At 43.5% G+C, this 16,134-nt stretch overlaps 1 protein-coding gene across 2 annotated transcripts in view; it reads left to right on the forward strand.

Annotated features, from left to right (window-relative positions):
* LOC137332587 (sodium-dependent phosphate transport protein 2A-like) overlaps positions 1–16,134 on the forward strand; it is a 40,127-nt gene that overhangs the window by 14,750 nt on the left and 9,243 nt on the right. For both annotated transcript variants that reach the window (XM_067996523.1, XM_067996524.1), the window contains 6 exons: positions 1,091–1,286; positions 3,659–3,754; positions 6,020–6,140; positions 9,909–10,076; positions 11,849–11,965; positions 13,123–13,247. In XM_067996523.1, coding sequence (XP_067852624.1) covers positions 1,091–1,286; positions 3,659–3,754; positions 6,020–6,140; positions 9,909–10,076; positions 11,849–11,965; positions 13,123–13,247 — 823 coding nt within the window. The remainder of the gene's footprint in view (positions 1–1,090; positions 1,287–3,658; positions 3,755–6,019; positions 6,141–9,908; positions 10,077–11,848; positions 11,966–13,122; positions 13,248–16,134) is intronic.

The following is a 16,134-nucleotide window of genomic DNA, read 5'->3' on the forward strand; positions in this document are numbered from 1 at the left end:
TGATCTCCGCCCCAGCCAGAAACAGGTCCAGCTCTCGCTTGAAGGAATTCAGTGAATCGGCATTCACCACACGAGCCGGCAGCCTGTTCCAGAGGTCCACTATTCTCTGGGAAAAGATGAACCACCTCCTGACATCTAACCTAGACCTGGCCTTATATCGCTTAAAATTGTGACCTCTGATCCTTCCTAACCTATTTAATTGGAAAATATTTTAATTTAATAATTTAATCTCATAGTGAATTGTCTTCAACGCTCAGACTATCTATTGGTGCAATGATCAAAAGAAGCATCACTAGATGTTCTATAATCCTATGTCAACCAACCGTACCTGAGCACAGAGCAGCATATATACCAATGCTAAGGCACAGTCTGCTTGTTGAGGTGCGAGCTGCCAAATAGAGACAAAGGTGGAAAGTAAGGATTTATTCTTAAATGGAGATGTAGTGGCCTTTTTCTACTGCCATGACTATCTAACTTATTTTGTTCTCTCCCCATGTCCTGAGAACACTGATGGGGATGGTCCTCTCGGCCTTGGCTGCTCTCCAATGCCTTTCCCAATTAGTCATTCTCCATGGGCGAAGGGCAGAGTTTCCGTTTCCCGCACTCGCAGTGCGAAACCGCACCTGTTGTGTGTTCGTATCGAGAAACTGCGCGTGAACCCAGTTCACGATTTGCGGTCTATTAAAGCTCGAGTCAAATCTTGAGTGTCAGTGGGCATTTTAACTATGGGGGTGCCATTCCGGCCAATCCCGATCCTGTCCGTAACAACATGTACAAGTCCACAGGGGTCACGGGAGAACAATCAGGTCATGGAAACTTTGGCTGATCTCCCCTCTAATCTAGGAGCCCTGAGTTGCCTTACCTCCATTGCGGCTCTGGCTAGGCTCAGCTAAACTCAGGACAGCCCAGAGATCTAAGCTTGAGGCCTTCCAGGTCAATATAGAGCTCAGGCCGTGCACTTATCAGTGAGCCATGCGGGAAAATAAAATCTCCCACTCGTTCTGTGATCCAAACCGATCGTTCAAGTTTCTTTCTAAAAAAAACACTCAAGTCATTCTACATTGCTGCACATTTCTTAAATGAATTACAGGGCTTTCGCAGGCGCCACTGTCCATGATTGCTTCAATTGGCTCTCCGTGCTGGTGCTGCTGCCAATCGAGGTGGCCAGCGGCTTCTTGTATCGACTTACTGCGGTCGTGGTGGGCAGCTTTAAAATCCAGACAGGGAAGGACGCACCAAACCTCCTTGGTATCATTACAGATCCATTCACTGACCACATTATACAGGTACGGACAGCCGTTATCCTATTGGTGACATTTATTACTCATGTCACGTGTGCATTTGAGTATGATGCATAATGTTTTGAATTAGTGGCAGCTCCTTTAAGACCAGTCGCAGTACATAAGCATTTAAAGAATAAGCAACTGCAGTTCAGATTCCTGTACCTAGCTTATTTCAGTAGAATATTGCAAGTTTTGTTAATTGCAGGCTGGAATGAGGAAAAGTTCTAACTTAAAGAATGTTGTGTGATTGGTTCAGTTTGTATATAACTGAGAGCTCATTTTAAAATGTCAATGGTCAGATAGTCAAAATCCAGAAAGTCCCCAGTGACTCTTTTCTTGTGATATAAAAGGAGCTGTTCTGTTCAAACCAGAGTTTGTTTCAAGCTGAACAAAAGAAAAATCGATTTGAATTTCCAAGAAACAGTTTAGATTTATTTGGCTGCCACAATGGCAGGATATTCAAGGAAAATAATCACCGTGTATCATTTAAAAGTTATTTACAAAAGGATTAGCTCAGTTCTTTTATTTTTTTTGTCCACTCAAGGAATTAGGTAGAAGAATGTCTACTTGAAATATAGAACTATGTTAAGTGACTGTTGGTTATGCATCTTGTTCTCCTATTTTTTAATAACTTTGTTTAATATTTTTGACTTTAAATGAGATCTGACATGATGCTTTACCATTTCCGAAGACTGGAGTGAGATTTTATGAAGGTGAAGGATGTGTCCAGTAGCTGAAAGTAATTGCTAGACAGGGTTTACTGTTTATTTCCCAAGCACATTACTAAAAGCTCACCCAGCAACCCCACGGAAAATCACCTAGTAATATCAGTCTTACATTATATCGTACAACTCACTGTGAAGAACACCACGGGAGATCACCTAGTAAAATTAGCCTCACACTGTGTCCTACAACTTACTGTGAGCAACCCCACGGGAGATAACCTAGTAAGATCAGCCTCACACTGTATCCTACAACTCACTGTGAGCAACCCCACGGGAGATAACCTAGTAAGATCAGCCTCACACTGTGTCCTACAACTTACTGTGAGCAACACCATGGGAGATCCACTAGTAAAATCAGCCTCACACTGTATCCTACAACTCACTGTGAGCAACACCACAGGAGATCACCTAGTAAGATCAGCCTCACACTGTGTCCTACAACTTACTGTGAGCAACACCATGGGAGATCCACTAGCAAAATCAGCCTCACACTGTATCCTACATCTTACTTTGAGCAACCCCACGGGAGATAACCTAGTAAGATCAGCCTCACACTGTATCCTACAACTCACTGTGAGCAACACCATGGGAGATCCATTAGTAAAATCAGCCTCACACTGTATCCTACAACTTACTGTGAGCAATACCACAGGAGATCCATTAGTAAAATCAGCCTCACACTGTATCCTACAACTTACTGTGAGCAACACCACGGGGGATCCATTAGTAAAATCAGCCTCACACTGTGTCCTACAACTTACTGTGAGCAACACCACGGGGGATCACCTAGTAAAATCAGACTTACACTGTATCCTACAACTTACTGTGAGCAACACCACGGGAGATCACCTAGTAAAATCAGCCTCACACTGTATCCTACAACTTACTGTGAGCAACACTACAGGGGATCACCTAGTAAAATCAGACTTACACTGTATCCTACAACTTACTGTGAGCAACACCACGGGGGATCACCTAGTAAAATCAGACTTACACTGTACCCTACAACTTACTGTGAGCAACACCATAGGAGATCACCTAGTAAAATCAGACTTACACTGTATCCTACAACTTACTGTGAGCAACACCACGGGAGATCACCTAGTAAAATCAGACTTACACTGTATCCTACAACTCACTGTGAGCAACACCATGGGAGATCACCTGATAAAATCAGACTTACACTGTATCCTACAACTCACTGTGAGCAACACCACAGGAGATCACCTAGTAAAATCAGACTTACACTGTATCCTACAACTTACTGTGAGCAACACCACGGGAGATCACCTAGTAAAATCAGACTTACACTGTATCCTACAACTCACTGTGAGCAACACCATGGGAGATCACCTGATAAAATCAGACTTACACTGTATCCTACAACTCACTGTGAGCAACACCACAGGAGATCACCTAGTAAAATCAGACTTACACTGTATCCTACAACTTACTGTGAGCAACACCATGGGAGATCACCTGATAAAATCAGACTTACACTGTATCCTATAACTTACTGTGAGCAACACCATGACCAACACCATGTCACTCACCATGACCAATGCCACAAGAGGTGCAATAGTAATGTTAAAGTAATAGAATATTTGAGAAAAGTATCTCCATTCTTTCTTTCTTTGACATTTTTTTTAGCTTGATAAATCTGTAATCACCGCAATAGCGATCGGGGATGAAAGTTTCCGGAATAAGAGTCTTGTGAAGATTTGGTGCATCAAAAGGATTGTACAGGTAAGAAAGTATCTCAGTCACTGGGAAATGTCAAATATTGCTTCAGCTTTAGGTCTTCCCTATTATTATTTGAAGGGAGGCAGACTAAACCAACAGTGTGATATGCAAGAATTCATGCAGGAGCAATGTTTATCTTGTAGGGATATAGTAACAACAGCAGCTTGCATTTATATAGTGACCTTAACACAGGAAAACATCCCAAGATGCTTCACAGAGGTATGAGAAGAAATGGACACCGAGCAAAAGATGGAGAAATTAAGTGGGGTGATCAAAAACTTGGTTGTAAAAGTGGGTTTTGGGAGGGTCCCAATGGAGGAGAGAGAGGTGGAGAGCTGGAGGGGCTTAGTGAGGGAATTCCACAGAGTGGGACCTAGTGGCCGAAGGTTGCCAATGGTAGGGTGAAGGGAGGGAGTGGATGCAGAGAGGAACGGAAAGTTTGGGGGTGGTATTGGCCTGGAGATTAGAGAGATAGGAAATAATAAGGCCATGGAATTAAAGACAAGGACAAGACTATAGTGCTGTAGTGGCTCCCATATATTCTTATTAAACCTTAGTATGTCACAAGTGAGGACAATTCTCTGTGATTTATAAATGCGATAGGTTCGAGGATTTCATTTCCACATTCACCTGAGGAAGGAGGAAGCCTCCGAAAGCTTGTGGATTTTAAAATATAATTGTTGGACTATAACTTGGTGTTGTAAAATTGTTTACAATTGACAATTCTCTGGGCAGATTCTTCCCTGTAGGCCACTGACTTGTTCAGCCATTTTCCTGTCCTCCTTCTTGTTTCAGCACTAAAAGATATTTCAGATGTTGACCTGGTCACATGTGTGACTTTATGTCACATCATTCGCCTTCACATCAATCTTCATTCTTGTAGCTTTTCTTTGGCTTAAAAAAATATGTTTTGGACGCTATTTTTTCTTAGCCACTTGGAATTAACTTTTCTTTAGAACAAGATTCTCCGACTACCAAACCAGAATGCAGGAATCAGGAAAGAGAAAGAAAGGGAGAGAGAAACAGAAAAAGAAAGAAAGGAAGAGAGAGAGAGAGAAAGAGAAATAGAAAGAAAGGAGAGGAGAAAAAGAAAGGCAACTGCTTTTGATGATGGGTTTTAGCACAAAAGGTAAAGACTGGTTAGAATGGATTAAACAGAAAAAAAGTTAATAAAATAAAAAAGGGCATTGAAATTGGGGAAGAGAAGCAGGAAAGCAATGATGGGGAACAGAATTAAAATGTATTTTATTTTAATTAAAGTTGTTCTGTGGTTTTTTATCTCTGTATTTTTAAATTCATGTTACTATAATAAAACTATGGCAGACGTCTGAGTAATGTCATTTGTGTTTATTCCAATTGCTGAGCTGAAAATTTACAAAACCTTCAGCCCAGGGAGCCTCTTATCTCCCTGGACCTACATTAGATGAGTTATCAATTACTCAACTCATGAAGTAATACAATATAATATTAATATAATATATACTGAATGGTGCACTAATTGGTATATAGCACCATTGAACAAAAAGGCAGGCTATAACCATGACAACATCTCAGGTGTAATCATATTCCATGCAGCATTTTTTTCAATTGGTCCTCAGTTTTGGGGTTATGTTCAATGGGTGCTTGCCACAGGGTGTCCACGACACTGGCATTTGAGTCTCTAAAAAATAAATAATTTGCATTTATATAGCGCCTTTCATAACCTTGGGATGTCCCAAAGAACTTCACAGCCAATGAAGTGCTTTTGAAGTGTTGTCACTGTTATAATGTAGGCACGCATGGCTGCCAATTTGTGCACAGCAAGGTCCCACAAACAGCAGTAAGATAAATAATCATTATTTTTACCTTTACCTCTTCAGCTGTGCAAGATGGAGTGAGCCTTTGGCCTAATGGTAGCATTTATGCCCCTGAGTCTAGAAGGCATAGGGTTCAAACCCTATTATAGCTAGTCATAGCAAGTGGAGACCAGAGCTTCCTGCTTATAAAACTACAATGGACAAGAGTGCAACATAGATTAGTGCAGGGCAAATTTAGAACTGATGTCAGGAAGTTCTCCTTTACACAAAGAATGATCAACAAATGAAATAGACACCTGGGTAGGGGCAGAAACCTTACAATCCTTTGAGGTGACACCGTGTTTGTTCTGGGTGGATGGGCTGAATAAATTTCTTCACCCATCTCTAACTTGTGACAGAGTTTAAACCCGACTGTTACTGCTGTCTTTTGAAGGCCTCTTGGTTTGTGCTGCTAATGAGCTCTTACTCACAGCTGCAGGACAACATTACCGTGGACAGTCTAGAGAAGTGCACGTCACCAGAATCGTGCTGGCAAGACAAGAACTACACCTGGACCTTAGTCAACAGAACGTATGAAGAAAACTTTGAGAAATGTAAGTTTGAAAATAAGTATCAGGATTTGATGCTAGTTCACATATTAGTGCAAATGTATACAGAGCAGACAGTGCTCGGTGGTTTTGTTGATCTAATTATTAAGTAATATTGGGTTCTTTCAGTGAGTGTCGAATAGCACCCAGCGTTTGTTAGACTTGCACTTGCCCATGGGCTTTTGCGGGAAGTTCCTCTCACGAGTGCTCAATCCAACGAGGCGCCCTCTCCCGGGCATCTGGGACCTGTGTGAACGGGGCGAGCAGCTGTGTATCCCCTTAACCAATCAAATTGAAGCATGTTAATGAGCAGCGCAGTGTCAGAACCAGGAAGTGTAAGTTAGAATTGTGACTTCAATGTCAAATCAGGTACAGAAAACAAAATAAAGAGAAGGAAACAAATATTGAATTAAGAGGCAGATAAATGAGACAGAAAGAAAAAGTAAAAACATTTAAATTTTTTAAAAAATGTCCAACAATTAAAATCTGAAGGAATGAAACTCCACACTTGTAAAAGTTAATTTTCAGTGCCAGAGAGGTTGTTTGGCAGTCATTAAGACTTAGCACGCCGTTAAAATTGTGCTTAGACTTGAAACGACTAGACGTACCTTTTTTTGGCGAGATTATTTTGTATCCATCAGATCAGTGCAGGAACTTCACGCCGTTCCACTCATTTGAAAGGAGAGTCAGCCGGCAAGATGTGGTTCTCGCGAAGCTTACAGAGAAGCAGGGCATCTGGTAGAGCAACTTCTGTATTTCTGGGTTTCACAGGAAAATCTGGCCCTATATAGAATTGCAGTTGCATTTGTCGAGTGCCTTACCATGTCACAAAATGGTTTAAGGTATTTCACATGTGTCACATTCACACATACATACACATAAGCACACACGTACGTGCATACATGTACGTACACGCGCATATGCATACACACACATACATGCACACACATTCATATACATATGCAGAATTCCCCACCATTAACATCCTGGGGGTCACCATTGACCAGAAACTTAACTGGACCAGCCATATAAATACTGTGGCTACAAGAGTAGGTCAGAGGCTGGGTATTCTGCGGCGAGTGACTCACCTCCTGACTCCCCAAAGCCTTTCCACCATCTACAAGGCACAAGTCACAAGTGTGATGGAATACTCTCCACTTGCCTGGATGAGTGCAGCTCCAACAACACTCAAGAAGCTCAACTCCATCCAGGACAAAGCAGCCCGCTTGATTGACACCCCATCCACCACCTTAAACATTCACTCCCTTCACCACCGGCGCACAGTGGCTGCAGTGTGTACCATCCACAGGATGCACTGCAGCAACTAGCCAAGGCTTCTTCGACAGCACCTCCCAAACCCGCGACCTCTACCACCTAGAAGGGCAAGAGCAGCAGGCACATGGGAACAACACCACCTGCACGTTCCCCTCCAAGTCACACACCATCCCAACTTGGAAATATATCGCAGTTCCTTCATCGTCGCTGGGTCAAAATCCTGGAACTCCCTTCCTAACAGCACTCTGGGAGAACCTTCACCACATGGACTGCAGCGGTTCAAGAAGGTGGCTCACCACCACCTTCTCAAGGGCAATTAGGGATGGGCAATAAATGCTGGCCTCGCAGCGATGCCTACATCCCATGAACGAATAAAAAAAACACACAAATACATGCATATACACACACATACATGCACACATGCATATACACATGCACACACATGTATATAATATATATGCTCTCTATGATTCTGTTGACTTCACAGCAGTATCTATGGAGCAGAACAATGAGCCATTTTGAGACTTAGGAACCTCTTTGTGATGCACTAGATGAACTCCATCCTCTAGGCTCCTTCCGAAGGCTCAATGGGAGAATGTACCCGGTGTGTTACTGAGCTTTACAGAGCTTTGCAGGAGAGGCAATGTTCTGATCTCAGGTCTGTGCTGAGTTCACTGATTTGACCCAGGTGGCAGTGGAGGTGTTGAAATCAGATAGGAAAAGTCAGTCAGAGTTCCTGCTCCTAATTGCTGTTCAGTGCCAGCTGCTGGAGAATGGGATTGTGTGGATGTTGAGGTGAGGACTGGATCAGGCTCAGCTGAATTCCTGTTCTTCCCTGCCCTCCCTCCCCACTACTGAAAACTTGCTGTTTACGCATGAAGAACGCCCAGTAGGGTGAATAATAGAGAGATGGCTAATGAAATCACCTCAGTCTCTGCCTTCAGGAGAAGAATGGAGCTGATGGGACAAGTGTGTAATTGAACGTCAAGTTAGCGAGGAAGAGAGGAACATTTTTTTGTAATTAAAGAACATAGAAAATCCCACATTATTTATGGAGACCCCATGTGCCTAACTAAATGACCCTTTATGTTAAACTTATCACCTATGCAGTGTATGATGGAGTGATTTCAACTCAAGTTTTAGTAGTGAGCTCTTAAGATGCTTTTATCAAAGATGGGTAAATGGAGTTGAGGTATATATCTAATTGACTTCGACATAGATGCATTTAAAGGGAAGCTAGATAAGTACATGAGGGAGAAAGGAATAGAAGGATATGTTGATAGGATGAGACGAAGTAAGGTAGGAGGAGGCTCATGTGGAGTATGAACATCGGCATAGACCTGTTTCTGTGCTTTAAAATTAGATGTAATTCTATGAATGGCTGAACAGGCTTGAGGGGCTGAATGGCCTACTCCTGTTCCTATCTGAATGGAGATATTGACTGCTGATGTGGGGGTCTCACGCTGTCCATTAGAGCTCACAAGTGTAGCCAACCTAACCTCTAGACCACCAACAGAATTGGAGACTCATTTCTTCATGGGTCTGCCAATCTGTCAACGGAACAACGATCTCCTCCTACAATCTGCTAAACACGTCGAGACAGCACAGTGTGTCAGCACGCTCTGTGTCAAGATAAAGAAAGAGCATTGCTGACACACGGGACTAACTCAACCTTGAGTGACTTGGCCTGCCCGCAGAGTCCAGCTGCGTCATGCTGCAAGATTGCCAGGCCCCCCCCCCTTGAACTGGTCTTGGACAGGCCTACATGGAAACACTAGGGCAAGAAGGCAGGATAGGCTGAGAGAAGGACACATGGAGGAAGCTCTTTGAGACCAGGGCCAAGAGGAAAGTAAAGAAAAAAAATTGCATTTATATAGCGCCTTTCACAACCTTAGAACATCCCAATGCATTTTACAGACAATGAAGTACTTATCGAAGTGTAGTCGCTGTTGTAACATCGGAAACGCATAGCCAATTTGCGTACAGCAAGATCCCACAAACAGCAATGAGATAAATGTGCAATTAATCTGTTTTAGTGACGTTGGTTGAGGGCTAAATATTCACCAGAACACCAGGAGAACTCCCCTACTATTCTTCAAATAGTGCCATTGGATTTTTTACGTCCACCTGAGAGGGCAGATACGGTGTCGGTTTAGCATCTCATCCAAAGTACAGCGCCCCCTCAATGCCGGACTGAAGTGCTAACCTGGGCTATACGCTCAAGTCTCTGGTGTGGTGCTTGAACCCACAACCTTCCGACTCAGAGGCGAGAGTGCTACCAAGGTGATACAAGTAGGTGTGACAGCATCTGTAGTTAGTAATGGCGGGACTCACTGCACCATTCAGCAGCTGTAAACGCAGAACAGGAAATGGGTCGTTTGATTGACAGGTACTTGGGGATGGCATTGCTCAGTACGTCCTCCATCTTTCGTCAGTGCAGGAGCCACTTGCCATAATTGGGAATCCTTGCTTCATCCTTTGTTTGTGCCTTGTTTCCAGGTAGCCATTTGTTTGTGAACTCCACCATGCCCGATCTCGTGGTGGGCCTGATCCTGCTGGCTGGCTCCCTGGTGGTTCTCTGCACGTGCCTGGTACTGATTGTCAAGCTGCTGAATGCTATGCTGAGGGGACAGGCTGCTAAGGCCATCAAAAAAGTCATCAACACCGGTAAGACGCTGAATGCATTTTTTTTTATTCGTTCATGGGATGTGGACGTCGCTGGCGAGGCGAGCATTTATTGCTCATCCCTAATTGCCCTTGAGAAGGTGTTGGTGACCCAACACTTCTTGAACCGGTGCAGTCCGTGTGGTGAAGGTTCTCCCTCAGTGCTGTTAGGTAGGGAGTTCCAGGATTTTGACCCAGCAACGATGAAGGAACAGCGATACATTTCCAAGTTGTTCCTGCAATTGAGGGATTGAGTTTCCTGGTGTGACCATTGGAGCCTTTAGTGGATTTGTTTGTGTCAGGGGAACAGTTAACACAAACACTCGACCACTGCCATTTCTTCTGAGCAGAATTTTAGCAAGCCTAATCTAAACTGAAATCAAAACAGAAACCGCTAGAAACATTCAGCAGGTCAGGCAACAGCTGTGGAGAGAGGAAGGTTGGGTTGACGTTTTTGATCTATGACCCTTCATCAGAACAGAGAGTGAAGGGTTATAGTCCTCTCTCCACAGATGCTGACCGACCTGCTGAGTGTTTTAAATGGTTTCTGTTTTAATTTCCGATTTCCAGCATCTGCGGTACTTTGCTCTTTGCCTAATCAGAACTGAGCAGTTTAGCATCTTAGCAAACAGAATATGGGCCTCTTCACCATTATGAGCAATGAACTGTTCACCAATCCAAATATGCTTATCAGAAGCTTCATAGGTAGGGCTTAGAAGCCATGAATCAAGGCCAATTTTAACAATGCTCAGGTGTCAATCCTTGTTGCTAGGTAGGTACAAATATTGTGGGAGCAGGAGAGGAACATCCTACAGCTCTTTCTGATATTGGTTACAGGTTTTTTTTTAAATATCTCTTGTGTGCTTGCTTCCCGATAAGAATTAACATTACTAGTGAATGGGGAGGGAGATGCGCGAAGTTGCATTGTCCAATGGATAGGGTGACCGTTTGTATTGACAGCTCTTAAACCACCTGACAGAAAACAAATCTGGGAAGACATCAACAGCCAGGTCAATGCAGGATGTCAGGAAAGGATCTCACGATGGCAGAAGAACAGGCAGAAGCTGGGTTTCAATCATTAGGGACACAAGAATTGGGAGCAAGAATTGTTCTGGCCATTACATATCGAGACATTTTCATTGTATTCAAGAGAACATGTTTAGAATATCACTACACATAATGACCAAGAGCAATTCAACCCCACCCCCCACCCTTGGTAGTCATCAAGACAATATGAGTTGGGCAACAAGAACTCCAGGTTCTCACACCAACAGGAGAAGCTGGCTGTTCCAGTGTCAAATTAATAGTAACTGAGCAGGAGTGTGTCATAACAATTCCCTACCTAATATTGTCAAAATCCTGGAACTCCCTACCTAAACAGCACTGTGGGAACAACTTCACCACATGGACTGCAGCGGTTCAAGAAGAAGGCCCACCACCACCTTCTCAGGGCCAACTAGGGATGGCCAATACATACCGGCCTTGCCAGCGATGCCCACATCCCGAGAACTAATAATGAAAACATCTCCAGAAGAAACAAAGTTCTACATTGCTGATTTACAATAGGGGAAAACTGACCTGGTTATAAGGAAACTTCCAGTCATCATCAATGAAAACCTATTAATTATTGAGATTCATTGCTGTCTGAGGAGCCCATCAGGTGCTGACTATGATTGACAGCCTTGCTGTAAGTTGAGATAACTCAGGAAAGTGCTGTTGCTCTGAAGGATCCCAGATAGAGCCTATTTCATGCTATGTCCTCTGTTTGATTTCAGATTTCCCATACCCTTTTGGCTGGTTGGCAGGATATCTTGCTATGGTGGTGGGAGCTGGCATTACTTTTGTTGTCCAAAGCAGCTCTGTGTTTACTTCTGCCATCACTCCCCTCATCGGTAAGTTCACACGCGACTAGTCAGGGCCGCACTCTGGCAGCCAAACTACAGTCAGTGGTTAGAATCATTGAATCTTACAGCACAGAAGGAGGCCATTAGGCCCATGATGCCTGTGCCAGCTCTTTGCAAGAGCTATCCTATTAGTCCCACTCCCCTGTTCTTTCCCCACAGCCCTGCAAATCTTTCCTTTTCAAGTATATATCCAATTCCTTTTTGAAGGTTATTATTGCATCCGCTTTCACCACCCTTTCAGGCAGTGCATTCCAGATCATAACAACTTGCCGCGTAAAAAAAAGTCTTATCTCCCCCCTGGTTCTTTTGCCAATTATCTTAAATCTGTGCCCTCTGATTACCAACCCTCCTGCCAGTGGAAACAGTTTCTCCATATTTACTCTATTAAAACCCTTCATAATTCTGAACACCCCCAGCTTCTCCAGTCTCTCCACATAACTGAAGTCCATTATCGCTGGTATCATTCTGGTAAACCTCCTCAGCACCCTCTCCAAGGCTTTGACATCCTTCCTGCCCAGAACTGAACACAATCCTCTAGCTGAGAACTAACCAGTGATTTATAAATGTTTAGCATAACTTCCTTGTTTTTGTACTCTATGCCTTGATTTATAAAGCCCAGGATCCTGTATACTTTTTTAACAGCCTTCTCAACCTGTCCTGCGACCTTCAAAGATTTGTGTATGTAAACCCCCAGGTCTCTCTGTTCCTGCACCCCCATTAAAATTGTATCAGGGCTAATTATTTGAATTGACTAAATGTAAGGGGTGATTCTGCACATTCTCCCCCGGTGCCCTGGGCAATATTTATCCCTCAACCAACACCTAAAACAGATGATCTGGTCACTTATTTCATTGCTGTTTGTGGAAGCCTGTGCCCGAAACCCCAGTAGTGGTGGGCAGAAACCAGGCAGTTGACAGAATGGCCCCCGGAGCAATTTTTCCGCCCCGGCCTGCTAGAATTACACTGGACAGTCGGTATAACTCCAGTGGTAAATCCTCACCTCAGAGCTTTAATCGTTGAGCACCAATGCTTCCTGGCCTGAATATTTTAAGTACTCGATAAGCTAATAGTTGCTGTATGTACCATTTGATCAATTGGATTGTTTTGAATTTCATCTACTCGTGGTGTTGTTTCATATTGTCCAGGTATTGGGGTGATCAGTATTGAACGTGCCTACCCTTTGACCTTGGGATCCAATATTGGCACTACCACCACTGCAGTCTTGGCAGCTTTGGCCAGCCCAGGTGACATGTTACCAAGTGCTTTCCAGGTAAAACCAAATTTTTCCCACTAAGTTACAGTTTTCTGTATTCAGTGATGAACACAAATGTTGCAATACGTACAGGTCTACATGAAGTTTACTTTTTCCATCCAATTTTCCTTCTCTTTTTCTCTCTTTATTTCCTGGAGGTGCCTACTTGGGCTGGGGCATGGTTCCACGGGGTGCTGGCAGCCCCCTGGCACTACAGCCAAGTGCCCATCTATCAGGTGCACACCTCATCAGTGAGCTTCAGCAGGTGTTCGACCATGGAGGACCAGCACACCTTGTCCCAACACATGCACTTTCCAGCAGAGGTCAATAGATGGTGATGAGGAGCAGAAATCCCAATTGATTTTAACCCTCCCTAGATCAAGAGAGCTTGAATTGTAGATCCCCCTTTTTTTTGCATCGGCTGAGCCAGCTAACTCAATACAGACTGAGCACTGAATGCGAGACCTTCAGTATCACAATGACTTTGCTCATGTTGTCTTGCATCTTCAAATTGACCAATTATTAAGGTTTAGTTGATGTGTTATTATTGAAAAATGTACGACAGAAAGAGCAAGTGATTTGTTATCACACAGGTTTGCTCGGGAATCTTCACTATTATTGTCTCCAGGACTTTTCATGTGTAACCGTGATACGTGGTCAGTAAATCACGCTATCAGCTGTGGTTCAGTGGGTCGCACTCTGTCCTCTGAGTCAGAATGGTTGTGGATTCGAGCCCTGCTCTAAAGACTTAAGCACATCATCTAGGCTAACATGTAAGTGCAGTACTGTGGGAATGCTGCACTGTCTGAGGTTCCTTCTCTCAGATGAGATGTTAAATCAAGGCCCTGTCTTCTTATACAAGGTGGATTGCAGGGGAGTTCTCCTGGTGTCCTGCCCAACATTTATCTCTCAGCTAACATTATTATCATGGTCATTTATCTCATTGGTGTTTGTGGGACCTTGCTGTGCACAAATTGGTTGCCACGTTTCCCTTCAAAACAACAGTGGCTACAATTCAAAAGTACTTCATTGGCCATGAAGCACTTTGGGGCGTGCTGAGGATATGAAACATGCTGTTTATTTGCAAATTATTTCTTTTCTCTGTTCTCCATTTTAATACGGAGCTCCCCGATCTTACAACTTTTACCTGAGCGGATTGAGCAGTGGAGCCTTTGTGCTGCTGACTGCATTACTGCGGTGCTACTGAGCACAGTGCCAGCTCCTCCAAAGCTCTGAGCAATTATCTACTCAACTTTTATCTGGTGAATTGTGTAGATGAACTGCACCAAACTATAAATGGCTAGTACATAGCCTATAAGGAAAGAAGGTACAGGAACCAGTATAGAAAAAAAACAAATACTTAAATGAAACTGTAGGATAATGGAGCACATGTTCAAAATGGCAAAAGGCAAGTTTAGGACTGATGTCAAGAAGTTCTTCTTTTCATGAAGAGTGAACAAGACTTGAAGTGCACTTCCAGTCAGGGTAGTGGAGGCAAAACCCATGGAGTCATTTAAGAAATATTTGGTTGTTCTGATGAAGGGGGGGAGGGGGCAACTGTAGGTTCTTTCTGGATGAATGAGCTTGCATGGACCTTAGTCAACCATATCTATCTCGTGAGCTTGTTATTTGCAGATCTGCTCTTTAAATTGCTGTAAATATGTTGGGTGAGGTAATCAATGGATGTAGAGCAAGGGCGGGGCAAAAGGAGTGGAGGTGCAGACCAGCCATGATCTAATTGAATGGAGGAGCAAGCTCTAGGAGCTGAATGGCCTACTCACGTTCCTAATGTTCCTGTGAAGGAGAGAGTGCAACTCCCAGTGTGGAGTGGTGCTGACAGGGTGCAAATCTTGGGAAATCTAGGGCGCCCAGCCAATACTCCAAGGTAGCCTGGCCAAACCTGCTCCCAGGACACAGTCACGTTGAGTGAGGCGAGTGTGGTCACTTGATATGCACACATTGATCTGCTGGCGGTGAATGAAACAGATAGAGAGCCTTGCCTCATCTTGAAATATATTCTGCCCAGTGACCACCTCACCCGAAAAGATTTTAAATAAAAATAGGACATTGTGCAATTGCAACAGCAAATCAGTCAACTTCTCCAGTGAGAAAAGATCGATTAATTTTTTTAAGTGTACGCCCATTGTATTTCAAAATAAAGTCACTGGGGTGGTTCTTTTGGGGGGAATTAACTTTTTGGTGGGGAAATGGCAAAAGCAGCTGATGTAACTGGGACTAAATTGGGCGCTTGGGTTTAGTTCTGAATGAGAGGCTATTCCTCTATATCCAGTCACTGTACATAAACAGTTTAGGGAAAAAAAACAACTGCACTTCAGATTCCTGTACCAAGTTTATTTCAATATAATGTTACAAGTTTCATCAATTACAGGCTAAAGAGAGGGATAATTCAAATATTAACCAATGCTGTGCGATTGGTACAATTTGTACATGAGTGACAGTTACTTTTTAAATTTGAACGGTTGGATATTCAAAATCTTGGCAGTCCCGGTAATTTTCCAGTGTATATTAAAAAAGCTGTGCTGTTCAAATCAAAAAGTCAGTTTGAAAAGAACCAATCAGTACGAAATTCCTGAAAGAAAATATGGTTTGAATGTCCAAGAAACGGGGTGGGGAATTCTGGGGTCTCTGCTCCTCCATTGGAAGAGTGCCCCCTGCTGGCTCCCCACGAGCCTCCAGCCATAGACCACGAGCCCCATTTCGAAGAATGCGTGAGATCTTATGAAGGTATAGCTCAAGTCCCGTAGCTAAAAGCAATTTCCAAACCGGGTTTACTGTTTGTTTCCCAGGCACATTCCTCGAGCTCCAGGTAAGGACAGACACCCTCGAAGGTACCGGGAGTGGGACTCGCTCTCGAGAGTGATCTAAGATATGAGAGCTGAAATAA

Source organism: Heptranchias perlo, chromosome 14 (genome assembly GCF_035084215.1).
Source record: "Heptranchias perlo isolate sHepPer1 chromosome 14, sHepPer1.hap1, whole genome shotgun sequence".
Classification (NCBI taxonomy): Eukaryota; Metazoa; Chordata; class Chondrichthyes; order Hexanchiformes; family Hexanchidae; genus Heptranchias; species Heptranchias perlo.